This window comes from Sceloporus occidentalis, unplaced genomic scaffold, assembly GCF_023333645.1.
Source record: "Sceloporus occidentalis isolate IW3139 unplaced genomic scaffold, rSceOcc1.0.p SCAF_7, whole genome shotgun sequence".
NCBI lineage: Eukaryota > Metazoa > Chordata > Lepidosauria > Squamata > Phrynosomatidae > Sceloporus > Sceloporus occidentalis.
This window is the reverse complement of record NW_028316987.1, coordinates 20,615,186-20,637,994: the sequence shown is the minus strand read 5'-3', so window position 1 is coordinate 20,637,994 and position 22,809 is coordinate 20,615,186. Positions and strand designations below refer to the sequence as shown.

General features: G+C 38.7%; 1 protein-coding gene across 2 annotated transcripts in view; it reads right to left on the bottom strand.

Annotated features, from left to right (window-relative positions):
• The window catches only part of LOC149309383 (ubiquitin-like modifier-activating enzyme 6), a 53,475-nt gene that overhangs the window by 27,312 nt on the left and 3,354 nt on the right, over positions 1-22,809 (bottom strand). For both annotated transcript variants that reach the window (XR_016281899.1, XM_089532327.1), the window contains exons 3-13: positions 20,820-20,914; positions 19,899-19,927; positions 17,501-17,595; positions 13,707-13,818; positions 11,925-12,005; positions 11,050-11,172; positions 9,515-9,638; positions 6,963-7,066; positions 5,278-5,340; positions 3,148-3,224; positions 1,444-1,510 (exon numbers count right to left, since the gene is read on the bottom strand). Coding sequence is in view for 1 of the 2 variants with exons in the window: in XM_089532327.1 (XP_089388453.1) it covers positions 1,444-1,510; positions 3,148-3,224; positions 5,278-5,340; positions 6,963-7,066; positions 9,515-9,638; positions 11,050-11,172; positions 11,925-12,005; positions 13,707-13,818; positions 17,501-17,595; positions 19,899-19,927; positions 20,820-20,914 (970 nt within the window). In the remaining variant the exon portion in view is untranslated. The remainder of the gene's footprint in view (positions 1-1,443; positions 1,511-3,147; positions 3,225-5,277; positions 5,341-6,962; positions 7,067-9,514; positions 9,639-11,049; positions 11,173-11,924; positions 12,006-13,706; positions 13,819-17,500; positions 17,596-19,898; positions 19,928-20,819; positions 20,915-22,809) is intronic.

Below are 22,809 nucleotides of genomic sequence, written 5' to 3'. Positions count from 1 at the left end.
TTTGCTGTGCAGGAGTGCCACAGCATACAAACTGCATGGCACTGCTGCACAGCAGAAAAGGAGCTCCAAAAAGAGGCTCGTTTTTGTGGCGCCGCAAAGCGCCAGAGACGGCATGGTTACGTCGTGGCTGCACAGCGCCGTTTGGAAGTGGCGCAGTTGCGACGTCATAGTTACGCGCGCCATCTGTATGTAACGGCAGCACATGCACAATGTGCTAGGGTTGCAGGGCGTGTGCACACGCCGCCCTGAGGCAACCCTAGCATGTCGTGGACACGCCACAAAGGACCCATCTGTACAGGGCCACTATTTATTTATTTATTTATTTATTTATTATTTCATTTATATGCTGCCTTTCTCCCAGAAAGGGACTCAAGGTGGTTCACAGACAAAATCAGTTAAAAACTTTACAATAAAAATGTAAAAACCCTTAAAATAATCTTACAAGACAATATAAAATTGTATTAAACCTACAAAAGTTAAAACACACAAATAGAACACACACCCCGTAAAAAAGCCTCCATGACAAAGATTAAATATTAAGATTCTGTTTGAATAAAAAACATAAGCTATGCTTCCTTTTAAGGACAAATACTCAACAGTACATACTGGTGTTGAGTAGATAACTAAGATGTAGAATCTGAGAAAACACATAGCAGTTTTCAGATAGCTGAACAGCAATCTTAATTACAGATTCACATTATTTGTATGGAAGTATGCTCCTGACAGGTTTTACTGAAGAAAAATCATCACAGTGCATTAGAAAGATATGGACAGGGCAAAGGTACAAATCTAAAACACATATACAAGCAGTGTCACCCACTATATGCATAGGAAGGAGGATTCTCACATGATACTCAGTTACAGATTTAATCACAGAGCATTATAATAAAGGTTATGCCACCTTTATACAGAATTCCAAAATATTCCAAAATTGTCCACATGGACAATTTTTTTCTGATGGTTCAGAACTTTGTTACATGCATGAAAGTATTACAAATATTTTGAAATTATCTTCAGGCTATGTATAGTATTTAAATTTGGGTCCCATCTCTAGGATACAGTGAATGCAGGCTCGCCATATGTGGACTTGAGGTCACGTGGACAGCAAGCCCTAATATGGTGAATGGGGCATGTGCCCATGGCGCATGCTGTTGCACCCCATTCAAATTAATGGGGCTTGATCATATGCGTAATTTGTCTTATGTGGTGTGCGTGTGTATCCAGAATGCATTCCCCGCGTAAGGCAAGGGTGGACTGTATCTCATTCTCTATATGCAAATATTCCAAAATCCAAAACACTTCTGGTCTCAAGCATTTTGGATAAGGGAAATTCAAACTATAAAAACACTTCTGGTCTCAAGCATTTTGGATAAGGGAAATTCAAACTATATAGACACTACTGAATTCAAACCTAAATATAGTAGCTGAGATAGAACTACTCACTTTGCCTTCCAATGTTTGGCTTAAAGACAGTGCTATCTTCACCATCTCCTCAGCATCCTGGATGCACCTAGAATCCAAAACAACAAAGTAAAACAAAACAAAAAGCATGGAAAATAATTACTGTTATTCAAATGAATACATGTGTTAATACAGTACTGAAGTATGAATGCAAACCAAGTACTGCTAACAGCTAGATGTCCAGAGAAAAGAAATCCATGGTTACCCAATATTTACCTCCTGTGGGTTGATCAATGAGAACAGAGGATCTTTCATGCCCCTCAAATGCCACTGCTACCTTCATCTTGAAGTCATAACTAGCAAAGAAAAAAGCTGGTGGGCACTGTGCTTTAACAAGCAGTGTAAATGAAGTACTATGAACGGAACAACCAGCAATAGTCCACAAAAAAGTAGTCTCCTGACATGAATGTCTAGTCGTAACCGACTGTAGGGGGCAGTGCTCATCTCCATTACTAAGCCAAAGAGCCAGCATTGTCCAAAGACAAATCCAGTGCTCATGTGGCCAGCATGACTGCACTGAACATTGTTACCTTCCCATCAAAGTGGTACCTATCTATCTACTTGCATTTGCATGATTTCGAACTGCTAGGATGGCAGAATCTGGGACTAGTGATAGGAGCTCACCCCATTATGCAGCACCCAAGCCTTGAATTGCCAACCTTCTATCTTCTGAGCATCAGAATTGGCGTCTTAACCAGTAAACCACAAGACTATCAATAAAATAATCTTCTTTTGCAAGAAGTAAAACTGGTATTTTAGTCAGCTATTAACAGAGAGACAGCTCAACAGATGGCTTTATAGCTCTCCCTGTTTGCAGCTGAACCACAAGAACACCTCGTCATTAGCGAACAAAATTTTTGCAATGCGCTCTACATGGGGCTACCCTTGTGCCTAGTCCGGAAACTCGTTGGTACAGAATACGGCAGCCAGGTTGGTCACAGGAACAGCAAGGAGTGACCATATAACACCAATACTGAAGTCACTCCACTGGCTGCCAATCAGTTTCTGGGCACAGTACAAGGTGTTGGTTATCACCTTTAAAGCCCTACATGGCTTGGGCCCAACCTATCTAAGGGATAGCCTGCTTCCATATAATCCGCCCCATACACTCAGGTCCTCTGGAAGGAATTTATTACAGCCCTTAAAGACCAGGTTGACGGCGACCTCCGAGAGGACATTCTCTGCAGCCGCTCCCAATTTATGGAATGGCCTGCCGGACGAGATCTGTCAAATTACCAATCTAGAGAGCTTTTAAAAAGCCATTAAGACGGATCTCTTCCGGCAAGCCTTTCCGGAATAAAAAGCTCAGCCACAAATAAGACTTCCCATCCAGCGAACTCTGCCCATTTATGATTTTTATTTAGCTTAGTCAGTTTTAATATGTAGTTTTTAATCTTACATTGTTTAATCTTGTTTTAAGGGGGGATATTATGTATAAATGGATGTATTTTAACCTGTTGTACGCCGCTTTGACTGCCTGGCAAAAAGCGGGATAGAAATAAAAAAAATATTATTTATTATTATTTATCAAAATAGATCTGAGATTTGGCAGCAATTTGGAAATCCCCTTTCTTTTTCTTTCTTTCTTTCCTTTTCTTTTTTAAGAGAAAGGTTTCAAGAAATACTGATTAACTGAGCACTATTTGGATTCCCCCACTAACTGTAACATTCATGCAGCTTTATTACCCAATATTTGGTATACGACCAAAATTTTCCTGAAACTCATTCAAGGCCAGCATGGCAATGTGAATCTGCAGAGGTGTCTGTAAAAAAAGAAAACAGTGAATAATCAGTAAGATATTAAGCAACTGCATATTGAAGAATATTTCAAAGGGTCACCAGATTATGCAATAACAAGTGTCTTATGACATCTTAATGTGGACCAGAACTATTGTAGTATTGGCTTTCACAGACAAGAGCCAAATTCCTCCAGTGCATGAACTGGACATGACTGTGCTACAGACCAGGAAAATGGCAGAATAAAGCTGTTATTCTTGAACATGTTTCAAGACTCTTGGCTGTTTTCACTAATTATGTGCTCTCTTTCCATATATCCAACATCACAAGAATTAAAGCTGTTCTAATAAATAAGGCTAATATTTTCTGCTTTAAAGCTTCTCATTTTTAAATGCAACTGATAAGACTGATAGTTTCCAAACTATACATGATGTATAATTAAATTCATTCAGCAAGCAGCGGTCAACAGCCATTGGATGAATATTGTGATACCTTATCCTTGAGCAGCAATGTTCATAAGACCTTCCCTCATGTTATATTGTGATACTGAATTAATCTTATATTTATTGAATTGCTGTTATCGTATGAATTTAGCAATTTGTTTTGTACCACACTGCTTCTACAAATGTGTATTTAAAAAAAAATAAATTGAGAGCTATTTGACTTCACCATTAAATTTAGCCATTAAGTGCACACTTGATTATGGAAAACTAGTATGATGCCAAGGAGGCTGTGATAATGTTAGGGTTAGTTGTAAATTACTGCCTTGGTGCAGTAAAGGCGGGCATGTGGGTGGACAAACTGAGAAATAATCCATACAAGACAGGGGAAAAAAAGAAAAGAAAAAGAAAGCATGGAGTAAAATTACAACCTGATCTGGTTGGGGCTGCACTTTCTCTCAGGGACCAGGTTTGCAGCTTGCAGGTGCTCTTGGGCCCAGCACTGCTCCTGGAAGGCCAAATACCTGCTGTGGCCAGGAATGCCTTTGCTCAACTTTGGCTGGTGTGCCAGCTGCACCCCTCCTAGGGAAGGCAGATTTGGCCACAGTGATTTATGCTTTCCTTACTTTTGAACTGAATTACATAAGATGCTCTAAATGGTGCGTTACCAAAACTATCCAAAGCTACAGTCTGGCATGTATTTACGAACCAATGTTACTGGTCCTAAACCAGTTTCCAATTGGTTGGAGTTCAGTTCAAGATAGACGCCTTGATCCACAACGCTCTTAACAGCTTGGGGCCAGAATATCTGAAAGACTACCTCCTTGCATATGATCCTATCTGAATTTAAAGCTCTTCAATGGAAGCCCTATTGCATGTCCCTTCATGACAAGAGGCTAGGTTGGTGAGCACACATGAGACAGGACTTTCACTCCCACCCAAAGGAAGTCAGGCTGGATCCATCTTTGATGAGCTTTTGGCAGGTAGCCTAAACTGCATATGAAGCAAAGTGTGTTAAGTATTTGAAACTGTTCATAAAACTGACATTTTAAATTGTTTTCCATGTAATTTGTTGTATGTAATTTTTTATATACTGCTCTATTATTTTTATCAATTTCTGTTATTGATATGCAGACTATGCTAAAGAGATTCTTTGAAACATTTTATAACCTTTTAAAACACCCTGCAAGTTGACACATGTTAGAGTTTTTATGACTGTATTGTATTATTGTATTGTATTTTATCACTGTGCTGGCTGTGTGCCATAATAATAAATGAATGGATGGCTAAATTATTTTTCATTTTTAAAATCCATTTTATTATACATTGCCTTGAAAGTCCTGGTGAACAGGGGGGGGGGGATAATACTCCTTGAAACCAACTTCTAACCATGAACATGTTTACATATTGCAACATGTGTCATGTCCTAACCAAGTCTCTCTCACAGATGTTTATACAGCCAGTTTTTTTTTAAATAAAGCTAGGCTGCAGAAATCCATAATTGAGATCACATAGACTGCTGGCCAGCACATATAACAGTTTGACACATTGTTAAGAAAAGATAAAATAAAAATTGACTATAATACCATTAGAACTATGAACTGAAGCTATAAAAAGTACTTTAAACAAGAAAAATAACCTCAGGTTTGCTGAAGTCTGCAACCAGACATCTTGGGTTGATCAACTGCTTCCTTAGCTGTTCCTAAGGGAGAAAAATATTCTATTTGTACATATTTTCTAAAGAACAGAGACAATGAAACTGCATGCAAGCAAGCTTCATTAAAAGTGCATACATCATTCTAGGATTAACTTCCATTAATTTTCACAAACTGAAACTGCAAGGAGATATAAGTGGAATTGGATTAGCTGTCCCCGAGACAGTGAGTGAAGCCAGAACAATCTTCCTGGGACAGACCAGAAGATTCCACTAGGAAAGACTGTTGAGAGAGGGAAATCTCAACCTCTACCACAATTCAAAGTTAACTGGGAGCAAACTGTCATTCGGTTTTTGTTACCATCTATGACCAGTTCTATACAAGAAAACATATAACAAAATTAATTAAAATAAATGGACAAGGCAAAGTATAAAACAGATTATAATACCAAGTCAGGGAGGATACTGGCTAGCAAACAAACTTGTTGGATAGTATATGCATCTGAACAAAATATAGCAACATTAAAAACAGTTGAAGGTTTTCCTAATACCACACTAGAAGAGGCATGGCTCACTAATTCATTTTCCTTTGAGCGACAAGGACACTTGCAATCAGAGAAGCAGATTTTCTGAAATCTTCTCTCCAACACTGCTCAAGGCAGAATACTGAGTTATGCCAGTGTCAAGGGTCTTTGATACTTGTGAACTGAGAGTGACAAAATATAGTTTGCTGATTTATATGTACAAGTTCTGTTAATCAGTAAAGAATTGGTAATTAGGACAAGATTCTGTTGGTATTCAACATCTAAGATGCATTACTTAAGTACTGCTCTGGTTGTCTTAAAACCCAATGAGATAAGATGCCTAGACGGCAGACCTATTGCTGGAACTTCCAAGATCACTAGTGACCATCCTGATTTGAAGTCATCCTGTAGAATAAGGGGTAAGCTAAGATAACAGGAAGGACGATGAGCAACTTCAGACAAAAACTGAGTATGGCAAGCCTGAGTCTACCTTCAACCTTATAGAGCTGAACTACTAAATTGATGATAGTATTTGTAGTACTTGAGGGCACTTGAACCACAGTCCTCAAAAAGTTGGATTGTACTGTACTACACTGGGCCCTCAATATCCATGGATATGGTCTCCACAGATTTCAGCATCTGCAAACTGAAATTAAGAAACATTTATATTTTATTTTTTTTAACCTGCGATTGATGGCACCAGGATGAAAAGCAGTCTCAGGGCAGGAAGGGAGGCTGGAGCAGGAAGACCCAGACACCAGGGATACATTCTTCCTGCTTCTGCTGCAATTTGGCTTCAAAAGGGCAGTTGGTGCACTTCCAAGAAGCATGGTGCTTGCCTACTCCTCCCTCTTGGCTTATTGAAAACCCCCACCTCCATGTCTGATTGAAAGCAATCCCAGGAAGGAGTTTTTAAAAGAGCAAGAAGAAGTAAGTGCTTCTTGTTCTGGCAGCTTGGCTCTGCTGATGCTGCCTTCCAACTCCTGATTTCCCCCACTCCAGATGTCTGATTGAAAGCAATCCCAGGAAGCAATAAGTGCCTGTATCTGAGAGCTTTGCTTTACCTGTGCTGTTCTGAGAGAACTAATGTTGAACTTAGCTTATTAACAAATATTGATAATACTTGCCTTCCAGAAGAATACTTACGAAGTGAAATATTTTAGGTGTCTTTACTTGGACAGCTATGCCACCATGTAAGTAAGGTTCCATATCTGTAGTATTCCCAATGCTAAAAGAGTAAGGTGATATCACTGAAAGATAGAAAAAGAAGAACAGAGAAAGTCTGACATCAGTGGTCCTAAGATGTTCACTACAACATCCATATGAACAGACCAGAATTTAATTTTAAAAAATAATTTTATATATTATCTATTTTTCAAAGACACAACAATAAACATGGCCTCAAAAGTGACATTAATCCATATTCTGTACTAGGAAAAGCTAGATTCTCTTGCTCGTACATCCATGCAAAATAAACATAGTTTTGTTCATGCTTAATCATGGGGAAGAGTTCTACAAGGAGTTTAAATTGAATATCTGCTTTGTGATACAGGTCAGCTGGAAAATACTTCACTTCTGATAAACAGCAAGCTGATTCATTTTCAAATGATTTAATGTCAAGAGTTCAAAAACAATAGAATACAAACTCACCCCTGACGCTAATAAGGATGGTTAATCTCCATTCAGGTAAACACATGTACAGTTGGCCCTCTACATTTGCAGGTTTGACATTCATGGTTTTGGTTATTCGCAAATGTTGCCCCTTCCACCCTGGAAAGACTTGGGAGAAGTTTCTCTGAGGCATTTCCAGGATGGAAAGGGCTGGAGAAAGGGAGCACTCCTCTGCCTCAAGTTCCTCCCACCCTAGAAATGGCTGCCACGTTGGGAGAGGGAGGTTATTCACAGTTTTTCCACATTCACAGGGATCTTGTTCCACTAACCCTCACGAATGTGGAGGGCCGACTGTACTTAGATATTTGTAAATAAAGATAGGTAATCTAATCTCAAATTAATTTTAAGAACATATACATCTCATACCACATAAAGTTTGTTTTGAAACTTCTGGAGTGTAGGGGACATTTTGAAAAAAGACAAGTGACCTTGTGAAATTGAGACAAATTAGCTATACAGTACAGTAAGATCTGACTGAACAAGGTGGCACAAGGATGATCTGGGTTCTCTACTCAACAGCAAGCAAGACCTAAGGAAAGGGGGGCCAGATTTGCAGTGATCTGTCTTGATCATGTGCTTCTGACCCATCCTGGGGACTTCCCGGTTTTGGGTGTATCTGAAGAAGATGTTCATGAGAAAACAGGGGCTCTCCTAGCATACTGTACACCACACTACCAAAACAGTGTCCCTTTCTGAGCCAGCTGGGATTGGTCTTTGAGGTGCTGGATTCCCTCCAACTTGCTATGCAGATGGACTTTAATGCTGAGGCTCTCCTTCTAGGCATAGCTCAGACCTCCACAGTAACCAATCTCTACTGGTGTCTAACCACTTTACCTGACAGGGCCCACTTTGGACCTGTTTTACTGTGCTGGGAGAGATAATTATGATGTGGACAAATGTTTGATGTTTTCACTGTCATGAGCCACCACCTTCAGATTTACTGGGCCTCAGAACCTCTGAATAGGTAGGGAACCAATTAAGGTAGTCTACCCCAGGGGGTTGATTAGCCCAAACAGTCTCTTGAATCCTGACAGCTCTTGAGACCATTTACCACCAATCAGGCCTGAACAAGTCCCTGAGTTTTCAAGGGGGAAGTGGCCATAATACAAGTGAAAGGACTGCTAGAGCAGCATTGTTGGAAAACACGGGTGGAATTCATTCCATGGCACTGACAGTGTGAATAAATTAATCTCCTGTGCCACAACATCATGGAGTTGCCCAACAGAATTTTTTCTAGTGGTTAATGATACATTATGCTCTGGTCAAAGGCTCACAAGAAGAAAGTATAGACCACTTGATAGCATACTGGGCCTAGTACTTTCGCAGACACAACATGGCTCATATCTGAGCAAATTTGAATGCCACAAGAGATACAGGACCAACTGATTTAATTGTGGCCTATGCTTATTGTGTTTTAATGGATACTTTGTGGACTAGACTCTTGGAAAGGAAGGAAAGGTACATACAGATCTACCATCTGTAAGTTTGAAGGCACTATTTCATAGGTGCTTCTAGGAAGGAGAACTTCAGAAGGTGATACTGTCACACCAATTCTTAACTTTCCTTTCTGTATTTGTGTCCTGGGTTTCCTAGGCTCTATTATTATCACACTACTCGAAAATTAAAAAGGAATGTTGGCTGCCAGAACTAAACTATTTCATTTTATTTTTATTTTTTTGCTGCTTTCATAGTACACTAATTTAACCTTTTCCCATAGTTTCAAACATTTTGAACCCGTACACTCGTGAAGGCTAACAATACTCTAAGAACAATAACTTGGCTGGTAACGTATCTAACATCAAATTCCAATTTGAATCCCTACTCCTATTTCTCTCAGCCCTATGAATTCACCAATTTTTCAGTACAGAAAAACTACAGAATTTAGCCATACCATGATATAATACTACAGTGTTGCTAAGAAGCAACCCAGGGCAGCAAACACAACTGAACATGAAAGGAACAATGCATATCATATTGTAACAAGTTGTTTTGCCACAAGTTGAGAAGATACACAAAACAACGCTTACCAGTTATTTGATGTGTGGTTCCATTTAAGCATGACATTCCATTAATCTCCCGGAAAGTTACAAATTGTCCCGTTTCAAGTTTATGAGGATTATTGTCAAGGCAGGTGACAATACCAGGATTGGACTGAAATTAGAATTCACCATGCAGTTACGATTCAAGTTACAAATTGAGGCAGAGGCCAAACTAAATGAAAATTATTCGTAAATGTAAATGTTTCCATATCTAGCTGCCATAATGTCACCTACCACTAATTCACTTTTCCCAGGGAATATAATTACTAATGCAGGCATTATTATAGCAGTACAGAGCCATAACCAATATCTGTGATGTTTTAGTAGCAAAAACAGTGCCAGCATTGAAAGGTAAACAGCCCTCAGTAAAACAGAATAATTAATCCCTACTATTACTTCAGAATTCTTATTAGAGCACCAGTTGTGGCAAAAAAATTAATAATAATCAAGTGATGAAAACCCATCTTAAAATCACTACTTGATCAATGGAGGACAGGGAGTCCTGGAGATTTCTCACCCACAAGGTCATCATGAGCCAGGGTTGAATTGGAGGCAGTTAACAACAACAACAACAAAATGCTTGCAAGAAATTTAAACACAAATTAAAACCAGTTAAAGGTGTAACTATCAAAAAGAGAAGAAAAAAACAGAATAGATTCTATGGCCTGTTACAGACAGGCCAAAATAAAGCTGCTTCGAGTCACTTTGGAGTTATGGTATTTCAATGATGCATGCGTCTTTAGAGTCCAAAAGCCGCACCAAAGCCACACTCCAGTCCTAAGGACTGGAATGCAGCTGTGGTGTGGCTTTTGGACTCTTAGGATGCATGCATCATTGAAATACCATAACTCCAAAGTGACTCGAAGCAGCTTTATTTTGGCCTGTCTGTAACAGGCCTATGATTCTAACTAATACATCAAATTATACAATGTCCTTTCCCTTCAAGAAAATCAGCCCTCAAAGGCCTGCAAAAACAAAAAGATCTTAAGCTGCCTATGGAAGGATCCAAAAGGGGGCATCAGTTTAACGATGCTAGGAAGGGTGCTGGGGAAAGCCACTGAAAAGGGCAGGCTGATATGAAAAAGTACAGACCCATTAGATAACCCAGGCTTGACCCGTATAGAGTTTTTTAGGTCGTAACCAGCACTATACACTAATTTTATATTTCTGTTTCTAGTTGACGTTTTCTATATACCATAGCATTTCTGCTTTAAAAAAACAATACAGTTTATGTTATCCCCATTTGTTTCCTGTAATAGCTACTACTATTGAAGCCCTTTTTCAAGGGGAAAAACAACCGTGATTTTATACAAAAATAGTGCCAGCAAATCAGACCAAAAGTCTATGTGGTCCACATAATCATCACTGTGGCCATTTGTTATATATAACCATCTAACAATTTTGTTTTGAGGTTGCTTGTTTACTTACTTGTGAGAACAACAGTTTAAGCTATATTAAATATTTAAAGGATATAAAATACAAAAATGAAATTAAACCTTAGCGGTGCACATCTTTGTCCTCACCTGAGATATGTTTGCAATGAAGATTTCCTTTGGTTCCTCTCCTGTAGTGTCCAGCACTTCAAATTCATCACCAAAGTCACAAAAGAGACGTGCCCACATTCCATATACATCTGCACTTATGAACTATAAGAAAGGCAAAACCAACAGTCACTAGATTTCTTGAGTTTGGACCAAAGATTTTATTTTCAATTCTAATGCAAACACAAAACAGAGCCCTGTAAAACATTACCACACAGCAGAACTCTAGAGGAGGGGCTAGTTTACTGGCAGAGCATGCTTTCAATGCTGGGTGTCTCCGGTTAAATCCTTATTCTGCCTGGAAGTATGTACAGCTTGTTGTTACTGTTGTGTGCCTTTCAAGACATTTCCAATTTATGGTGACCTGGTCTAAGGCAAACCTATCATGGTCTTTTATTGGCAAGATTTGTTGAGAGGAGCTTTGCCACTGCCTTCCTCTGAGACTGATAAAGTGCTACAATCAGTCCATATCAGCAGTACTAGGCTTAACAGTGAAGACAGACCTGACTGATCATCTACAGTTATGTGTAATGTAAGACTATCTGGAATTGCCTTTCAATGTGCAACTGGCCTGCTCTTTGGTGTCTATTTATCTCCAGAACATCTCCCCAAATCCCTGCTTTATTAGCTCCTCATTTCTGCTAAATAGTACCAGCTTCTGAAAGGCAACTGAATTATGAGTTGTTCTTTAGCCATCTGGCACCAGCATATCCATGCACAAATCAAACAGTGGTGAAAGTTAAGACTGCCTGCATGGAAGTAAACTGTCTTATATTTAGCAGGTAAACATTATATGAAGCATAGAAGAAGACATAATTAAGGAAAATTCTAAAAAGAGAAACAATATGTTGCATTACCTTAATAGGTGGGTGTTGTGCATGGCAAAAGTCATTAATTTTCTTCTGCAGTGATAGCTTCATCTCAGTTACTATAACACACTTTTGAAAGAAAAGTTTCAGGGGTAAGTTCTAGGCTATCAAACCCAGATCACAAACTATAAATGTACATATTTGCAAGTACTGTATTTCTTCCAATGTAAAGTATACATCAAACAAAGATTTATATTTTTTCTTGAAATTGAGCCATCACAACGAGATATTCCAAAACTGAATGTGAGTAAATAGAGAATTTTGACTCTATTCACTGAAACACAGTTGAAAAATAATATTGAAAAATTTTTAACCTATTTTTATTGGTCCCTTGTATTATAAAAAGTGGGTCCATCAAGGGGTCAGTTGTATCACATAAATTTCTTCTGTAATTCTCTTCTCATTCTTATGTTTCCAAACATACATAAATGCTTTTGGATGTTGTCCCTCTCTACGTTTAACTTACCATGACGTCATTTCCTGATCAGATCTGATGCTACAGAGGTATTCTTGTCAGTGGATCACCAAGCAGTCAGAATGCCAACCCTCACATTTACAAGGACATCAGCAACAGAACACATGAACAGGGCAAAGGCAATGAAATCTCTCTTACTGTCACTGGTTCAACCTGTTCTTCAAACCTAGACAACTAACTGCTTAGAAGCAATATGTCACCTTAAGAGCTGGATTCTAAGGTCCAAAACACAGTGCGGAAATAATCCAGTCTGAGATCACTTTAATTGCCCTGGCTCAGTGCTAAGGAATTTTCGGGGGAAACTCAGAGGTTAACAAAAACCTATTTTACTGGTCAAAGACCGAATAAATTGTATTACAATTACAAAAACCTGCAAATCACTGAGAAACGATTTTTCAGCTCATAGTGAAGCATATACAGAAAGATCCCCACCCAGAACTCTCCAAATGGGGAGTTCCATAATTGTAGTGTTACAACTGCTGACTCTGTCATGGGTCCTCTTAATTCTTATCCTAATGAACTACAGAATAAATAATCAGGAAAAACAGCATGGCATCTCTGAAATGCACAGAAGATCCAGAAACTAAAGAAATCCTTTAATGTGTATACGTACACACACACACACCCCAGCTATGTGCCCTGGTCTAAGTAAGAATGACCCAGAGAAGCAATTACCACACCATTGTTTGCAATGATGAGACTGTCTGACAATACATTCCAATGCAGATTGAGACAACTATCCTCACGGGTTTTCCATGTACTGGGCTACTCAGAAAACAAAGACATACAAGTTCATGCTAAACAAATGAGCCGGGCCTTATTCTGTGCTCAAATCATCTAGAACCAGCAAAAATACTTGTTACTTCTCACAAATGCCTTCAAAGTCCTGTCACAATATGGCAGAATGAACCCATTCTTACTCCCACTGGATTTCATGTCCTCTAGATGTTGGGAGAAAGGCAAGCTTAGATTCTCATTTTGCACATGGGTTTGCAGACAACTTAGGAGCAGCAAGAGGGACTGTCACACCATTTAAATGCTTTCAAATCCCAGATCAAAAGTAAAGCTACTGACCCCACACATTCTCCAAGTGCTTTATATATACAAGAACCCCAGTTGCGTTGCGCAAAGGGGCAGGATAAAAATAAATTTTATTATTATTTATTATTACAAGAGGACTCTGGGAAGGGGATGGATATAAGTCAGGAGTGGCCACAAATAATAACTGGCTACCAAAGTAAAAAGAAATCTGTAGATCCTGGGCAACTGAAGCATTTCAGACAAATGTCTTGTACCTGGTACTGCCTGAGGAAAGAGATGTCAGTAACTTCATTTAGTGGAGCAGTTGATGACATCACCTGCACATATGGGTTCAGCTCCGCAATGTGATGGTATGTTGCTTCAGCTCTGAAAGACATTTTTCATTATATTTTTAACAAGCTATAGTTATTAAACTTGACTTTTTAAACAAAGCCTTTAAAAGAACACCTGATTACTTATGCAATCAAATCAGTCATTGTTAGAGCATTAAATATTTAAAGGGTGAAGAAGAATAACCAGCACTCGCTTAAATTTAAAAAGCATCTAGTTGAGATTTTTACTTACCATACCAAAAAGTCATTTGCAAGACTGTAAAAAATGAGTAAAACCTGGACTGGCTTTGAGAGCACATTAAAAATTGTGAAACACATAATCAAGATCTAAAATACCTAATATTAGCTTGGCTCTTAGCTCCATTGCTTGTTTTTCTGATTCAAATGATGATTTACCTTATATACTTGGCTATAGGTCAACCTCATGTATAATTCGAGAGCAGGTTTGGGGGCTAAAACTATGGCTTTTGATATGATCCATCTATAAGTCGAGGGTAAAATTTAGGAGCATGTGACAAAGGATCTATAGGATGAAGCAAAAGAAAATGATAGCAAAGAACTTAAAGAAATTCCAGCAGGCATAATTGTTTGTTCTCCCACTAAAAGATGGATGGATGAGAGAGCAGCCGGAAGGGGTCATTGATTTCAGGACAGATTGCACTTTTGCCTGTCACCAAGGGATGGTTCACTTTTAATTAGAGTTAAAGTACAGTACTTACACGGACCTGAGCATAAGTTGACTCAGGTTTTCTGGGTCAATTTTTTGACTAAAATTTCTAAACTTATACATGAGTACTTTAAAAAAAACTATTAAAGTATAGACAGCGATGGACAGTGGAACAACTTCTTTGCTGGCATTTGTGTTTTATTTTTCCTACCACTGGAATCAACTGGGGGGGGGGGGGGAATAATGTAAACCCCTGGCATAGTTTTGTGGGCTATTGGAGGGGAAAGGGTACTTTGGATCCTACATACCTGTCTGCTCTCTCTATCAATTAAATATTGTAAGACAGTCAGCAATCGTAGCAGAGCTTCTGCCTCCACTGGGGGAGGAGGTCTATATCTACGGCTTAAGTGGGAAAGGGTACAAAACATTATTTGGCCCGTCAACCAGGCCCCAATGAATAATATGGTTATTCCATTAGTACATAAATCAAATAGGACTCATCTCCCTTCTCATTCCCTACCCATACCACTTTGTCTCCTTCTCTGTTCATTTCCACCCTCTAGTTGCTTTCCTTCGATAGCACATTAACTTAAGAACATTCTCTCTAGAATTAATGGAGGTTTATAAAAAGCCTAGTGAGCACTTGAGAAGAACCAACAAAAATGCATAATTGGTTAACCTTTGAAAACATCCCCTTATGTCCCAAACAGTTACAGAGAAACTGAAATAATATATTTATTTATCATTCTTCTTAAGGAACATAATTTTCAACATATGGAAGACTTTTCTTATATTCTAGAGCAGAGATTTGCAAATTTTAGTCCTCCAGGTATTTTGGACTAATTTCCAGAAGCCCCAGTCCCCATAGTCAATGTCCAGGAATCCTGAGAGGTGAAGTCCAAAACACCCGGAGAATCAAAATTTGGGTACTGCTCCTGCAGAGGCTCTAACCCACTATTTCTCAACATTTATGACACTAAAAAAGACTATACAGGTCGAGTCTCCCTTATCCAGAATTCTGAAATCAGAAATATTCCAAAAACCAAAACCTTTCATGGGTGGCTGAGATAGTGAGGCTCTAGTCCACTACTTCTCAATATTGATGACATGAAAGAAGACTATGTAGGTTGAGTATCACTTATTCGGAATTCTGAAACCAGACGTATTCCAAGAACGAAAACTTTTTTCATGACTGAGACAGTGACACCTTTACTATCTGCACACAAGTGTGTTTCATGCACACGATGTTTTAAAAATATTGTATAAAATTACCTTCAGGTGATGTGTATAAGATGTATATGAAACAAAAATGAGTATTGTGTTTAGGTCCCACCTCCAAGACATCTTATTATATACATGTATGCAAATACAGGTATTTCAAAACCCAAAAAAACCCTGAAATCCAAAACTCCTTTTGTCCCAAGCATTTCAAATAAGGAAAACTCAACCTGTAGGTTAAAACACGCACAGTATATAGCGCGCCCGCGTCATACGTGGGCGCGCTTTACGCGGACTTGAGTGTATGTGCTCAAGCCGCGGGGTGCGCGCAGGGCAGAAGGGGCGGCACATCCCATTCAATTGAATGGGTGCGCGCGCCCGTTGCGCCCCACGCGCCGCCGCGCACGAGCCCCATTGTTTCCAATGGGGCTTGAGCATAGGCGGAATTCGCCTTACGTGGAGGGATCCGGAACGGATCCCCGCGTAAGGCAAGGGCCGACTGCATATATATCATACATTGTGGAGACTACACTGATAATTCTTTGTTCCTGTTAAATGATATAATTCCATCCAACATGTTATTTTGCTTCTGTTTTAAACATTTGAGGATTTACAACAGTAAGTTGGGTAAAGTATTTTCTATTAGTTTTCCCTGACTTTCACATCATTTTCTACTGAAAAGAGAAATACACACAATATGAGCTACTAACATTAAAATTACTGTGAGTAAGATCCAGTTACTCTTAACTGCTTTGCTTCTAAAGTGCACCTACCAGTAATCAATAGAGGAAAGACATACAGGCAAATACAAATTCTATGGACAAAGAAACTCTTTTTTACAAAGCCTTTTTAAGGCCATTTCCCTTCTTGTCCTCTAAATAGCTGGATTTTTTAGCAGCATCAGCACTGGAAGGATGGTGAAGAAGGGCTAGAGAAACACACACTTTTGGTGTTGGATTGCAGCAGCATGTTAGTAGTCAACAATTCAATAATGCTGTGGGGCTTGGAAAGTATGGAATTCTACTTTAGCCAATTCTACTATAGCTGTGTGTTTCTGCCTACAATAGGCAAAGCAATAGCAATAGCAAGCACAACGTAAACAGGTGCTGCCTCCAGAATCCCTTAATGGGCATTTGTGCACAGCAACACAGAAAAAAGAAAAGAGGAAACCAAACTCCACTAGCTACTCCCAGTATGTTATAAAATATAGATCTATGAAACTGGCTACTAAAATGGAAATTACAGGAAATGTGGAAGCTGATGAAAGAAAGTCAAGCATTGATGCATTTTGGAAGAAACTTTCAAGTAGTCTCTAAAAAGTTCAAAAGGTTTTTGTTTACTTATACAAGGTTACCTGACCTGGTTGTTTCATCTCACCTGAGCATGTTGTTAGTTTTGAATTTTTAAAAAAATGTCGAAATAGGTTGAACTACTCTTCTGTTTGTGGTGCATGAACCTATTTCTTTTCCTTCCATGTTATTTCTTCCTTTGGTTTCAAATTTTCTGTTAAAGAAGTAATGCCCACAAGCATATCTACTTAATTAACTGAGGTATACAAGCATGAAAAAAAGGTATCACTACAGTTCTGCAGTGAAATTGTATGCAGTCTTCTCAATGAATATGGGAAAAGAAACCACTTTTGAAAAATATATTCTACCAAAATTCATTTGCAGTAAGATGACAAGGATAAACACAATGTTTTTAAAGACAGGAATGTAAACAGGAACATTTTATTTAAGAGACTTAAAATCTAGTAACAGAACTGGTATCTACAGAGAGAGGGAAAGGTCTCAAATGTTTACAACATTTCTGAAGAAATAAATGTACAGACCTGTTTCTCAGATTTAAAATATCATCTTCACGAACAAAGAAGTTTGTTCCCAAATCCCACGTCTTACATTGCTTAGTATCATGGATGGTGAGAGCCTTCAGAAAAGATCAGGAAGAAAAGATTAAAAATTATTGGAAGAGACCTTTTCATAACATCATAACCATCATGTACACATCATTATAGCTTATATATTACAGTCCTGTGAATTTAACACTGTGAACAGTATCTAGTTCTTCTCTTTCCTACATAGTATGTTTTATTCTTAAAGGGTTTCATAGTTTTGAGTTTAGGTGTTTCTTTTTCTTAATCACTTTTATTAAATCCAAACACAACCACAAACAAATCTGATGCACATATCTAAAACAAATATAAACAAAAAACAAAACAAACTTACCGCAACTACCAAACAAAGACAAATATACATGACCACCTCCAACTGATGTATACATGCCAGTATTACTATACTTCCTGATATATATATGAAACTATATTAATACCTCTACAACATACATATGCTTCACTGACTATACACATACTTCATATATGTATCTGTAGAGAGAAAGACTATATGTGTGTGTGTGTTGTGAGGAGTGAATGAGTTTTGGCTTGGATATGGAACTGAAGAACCAAAGAACTGATAACATGGCCTTAAAGCAAGTTAATGAGCTAAAGAAGGTTTTACATTAGTGTAAAGGAGGGACTTGGAAGCCAAAGCAAAAAATGCTGAGGAACTTGGAAGCTAAAGCAAGGCACTGCCCAAGTGTGACCGAAACAAAGAATATGGCCAGGTGTGTGCTATACCTTGAGCTGCAACGAAAGAGAACAAGATGAGGAGCTGACAGGGCAATGGACTGTTTTGAACAAGAAGAACGTGTCTTCTTCAGAAAGAAGAAGTTGAGTAATAAGCTGCAACATTGTGAAACTGCAACAGCCAAAAAGCCAGAGAAGAGAAAAGTATAAAGACATGGGTCCTTCCAGCCTCATTTAATGGTTTCCTGATCCAGCAGCAAGACCATCCAGCCTTCATGAAGCTTCTGGTCAATGCCTTCAGCAGAGGGTCGTGTGTGTGAGTATTGTGTGAATGTGTGAGTATATGAAAGAGCTCTTGATACTTAATGATTGTTAAAGTTTTTGTGGTTAAACGTTACATGTATAGTGGCTAAAACCAAATTTGGTGTCTCAAATATCTGTGTCAGTCCTGCTTGGGTAAGTCCACAGAAAGAGAAATTTTCATTAAACGCTCTCAGGTTAAACAGGTTGCCCTTATCAATTTGGGAATAACAGTGAGTGTGTGTGCATGCTTCATAGACTACAGCAAAACATTTGATTGCATAAATCATGAAAGGTTATGGATGGCTCTTAAAGACATGGGGGTGACATTGCATTTAATAGTCCTGATGTAAAATTTGTATTTAGGACAAGAGGCTACTGTCAGAACAGAATATGGAGAAACAAAATGATTCCCAACTGGAAAAAGGCAAAGCTCCATTTTATCATACTATTTGTTCAACATGTATGCTGAAAATGTCATACAAAGAGCATATTTAGACTCAGAAGGAGGAGCGAAGATAAGATAAAGGAACATGAACAATCTAAGATATTCAGATGATACCATACTACTTGCAGAAAACACCAGACTTGGAACACTGGGCATGTATTACAAAATTCCAAAGAAGTTAGGGAGGACTTCCTCCATTGTCACCTTACAGAAGAATGTTTTCCCACTCTGGATCATTTCTGCCCCTTGCAATGTCTATTCATGCCAGGTCTAACTTCATTACTACAAATCCAAGAATACTGAATAGCCCTGTTCTGAAAACATATGGCTCCAACATGAATGCCAGGTCAGCAAAATCCCAGTGAGCATGCAAACACCATTCATTTTGTGTGTCCCCCTGCAGCATCCCCAGTCCCCACTGTGAAAAAAAAAATCTTCTTTTTAATATATTTTTTTCTATTTGAAACTACAAAGTGTGGCTCTTGTTGCCTTGTTAACAAGCAGAGTAGCATTTCTAAAAGGCTTCTGAGAGACAAATGTACTTGTTAATGAAACAGAAAGGCTTGTGCTTCCTAATTTCAAAGGGAAAAAAATCTAAAAGAAAATATCACTTTTTTACTCCTTTCCTTTGGTATCAGGTAGAGGGCCAATACACAAGTTGTAAATGCTTTAGACATTTAAGAGGAAGCATATAACTAATCTCATGACAAAAGATGTCTGGACCTTGGCACTCCAGCCAGCTACGATCAAGGTATTAATCTTATTGCTAAAAGCCAGTAGGACAAATCCAGTCAAGTAACACAATAAGAATAAGTATCATCAAGTTATGTGACCTATTACATAATATTGCTATTACACCCTTGAGAAGAAAATAAATTTAGAATCAGTCTTTTCATTTACCTTTATTCCTGCAAGGACTACATTCTTAGCTGAAAAGAAAGAATGAACATTATACATTTCTGATATAGCCTCCCATATGATAAGTGCATTACTACTCCATATTGTTCTAACTTTGATACTACCATGCGCCTTTGAATGAAAGAACTACTAAACAGCATGAGCAGCCACAAGGATTCCAAGAGAAATCCTATTATTACTAATACTATGAAGACCTCAATCACATAAATTAACCCATGAACTAAAACAACCCTCATTAAAATGCAGCCAACTCACTATAGGACATTATTATTCCCTAAACTAAGCTTATTTCACCCAACCCCAACCCCATCCATTTCTACATTAATGTATTAGTTACTTTTACCTTATTTGTCAGTTTGGTTATGGCACTTCAAATAAAGCTCAATTCAGTCACAGGCTGAGGAGTCCTAGGAGGTTTCTGCTATGCTTATATTGCATATGGCCAAATTGTAATTACCTGCATAACTGATTTCCTTGATCCAGACTCAAAGATGATCCTTTCCAGACAAGAAAATTGATCTCCTGCAAGCAGTTCTCATTATACTAGCAGTACCTCCAAATACAGTTGGCCCTACATATCTACTGATTGCTTATCCATGGATTCAAGCATCCATGGCTTGAAAATATTTTTAAAAAATATATATTCCAAAAAAGAAATCTTAATGTTAGCATTTTATATAAGGGGCAACATTTTACTACACCATTGTATTTAATGGGACTTGAGCAGCCCGATATTTTGGTATCCACAGGGGGTCATGGAACAAAAACCCAGCAGATACAAAGGACCCTCTACTTAGTAAAAGGCATAACTATGGCTTAAACATAATATACAGTCAAGTTAAAATTCCAGATTTTAATATGAAAACACAGGTGGAAAAATGTAACCAGGGCTTCCTAACTTACCGATTTCTACTCCAAGGCCCCCCATTCCACTCAGGAATACATGGGACTGAGCCATCTTCTGCATTGCTGTGTCTCCAAGAACATATCTCTGTCGACTACATGTAGTTAAGAAATGGAAGGAACAAACAGTCAAAAAATAACCATTATGTAAATAAGCATAATCCTATCTGCAGTGCTTTGTGGTCTGAACAAGGCAGCCATATCCAAAAAGTGGGGAGTGGGGCAGCCTCATTATTTCTTAACAGAGAATGATGGTAGAGGGACATAATCTGACATAAAGGAAATACTGCTAGTGCAGCCTATCCAGGCCTTATCAGCTGTATTCAAGATACACAAATTTAAACCTGATATCAAGAACTGGTGCCAGCTAACAATTTTGAGCTAACGTTGCCATTGGTGCAATTGTCTTTATTTTTTCTCTATTATAAAAGGCAATGCCATTGGCTGAAAGCCTGGCTGTTTCAAGTATATTGTGCCTTAAGGAATCTGGGTGCAGGACCATAATTAACGTGATCTTGCAAACCTGAACCAGAAAGAATGGCATTTTTTACTTTCCCTGGCCCTCAACTCACATATTTATCAATATGTGACTCTCTTAAATTACAGACCTTTCAGCAAAGATGATGTGGATTTTTTCTCTGCATATTACTCAGTTGTTACAGATCCCTGATAAATTGTTTTTATGATGTACCAGGATCCCCCTCCATTTCTTATAAGAACTAAATACGATCAAAGGTTCAATTAGTCTAGCACTACTTGCAACAGTGGCCTGTCAAATACTCTGGGGAAACTGAAAAACAGGCAGATCTCTCCCTTTTAGCTTATCTCCCGCATCAGTCAGATGTACTGTTTCTCATTTTATCTGATTTTTAAAAAAAGAAGATATGAAATGCATTTGGATTTATCATATTTTCCCCTCCACTGGCGCAAACCAAAGTGCGAAGGAACATTTTGACTGAAACTATGGCCTGTTACAGACAGCCAAAATAAAGCTGCTTCGGGTCTCTTTGGAGGTATGCTGTTTAAATGATGCATGCATCCTAAGAATCCGGAAGCTGCACCAAAGCTGCACTCCAGTGCTTAGGAATGGAGTGTGGCTTTGGTGCGACCTCTGGACTCTTAGGACCCATGCATCATTTCAATAGCATACCTCCAAAGAGACCCGAAGCAGCTTTATTTTGGCAGTCTGTAACAGGCCGAAGTTTAGGGGGAAGTTTACGCAGTCTCATCCTATTCCTCTCCTCAAACTCAGCTTCCCACAACTGCATTTTTGAAAACATAGCATGCTGTGGGGAACTGCATGTCCCTGTTTCTAATTAGGGTGTAAGTAAGCCCTTTTTACATTTGCGTTAAGCTAGAATCATATGGAGGCCATGAAACAAGTAAAGGGGCAAGGAGGGGATGATCACTGCCAGCTTTCAGATTTTCAAAGCTATCCACAATCACAATTCTTTCAGTCCAGATCTCAATACTACCCTAGCAGTTACAGACGGCCAAAATAAAGCTGCTTCGGGTCTCTTTGGAGGTATACTATTTAAATGATGTATGCATCCTAAGAATCCGGAAGCTGCACCAAAGCTGCACTCCAGTGCTTAGGAATGGAGTGTGGCTTTGGCGCGACCTCCGGACTCTTAGGACCCATGCATCATTTAAACAGCATACCTCCAAAGAGACCCGAAGCAGCTTTATTTTCACAGTCTGTAACAGGCCAGTAGTATGTTCCTGCTCCAACAACCTCATTTCCCCCTTCCAAGTATTGTCTTAGTGCAGCTGTAATGTTCTCCATCTCCTAATTTTTGTGCACTCATTCCTCCCTTCTTCCCTGAACTTGAAACATTTCCAAGAGCCTGAAATGACTGGTCATGTCAGTGTAGGTACTTATTTTATTTACAGATATGTATCTGTAACTATATGGGAACAAACAGGTAAGTCTCACTGGAATGAGTGGAACTTACCTGAAAGTACTCAGGTAAAGATTGTGTTGCCACTT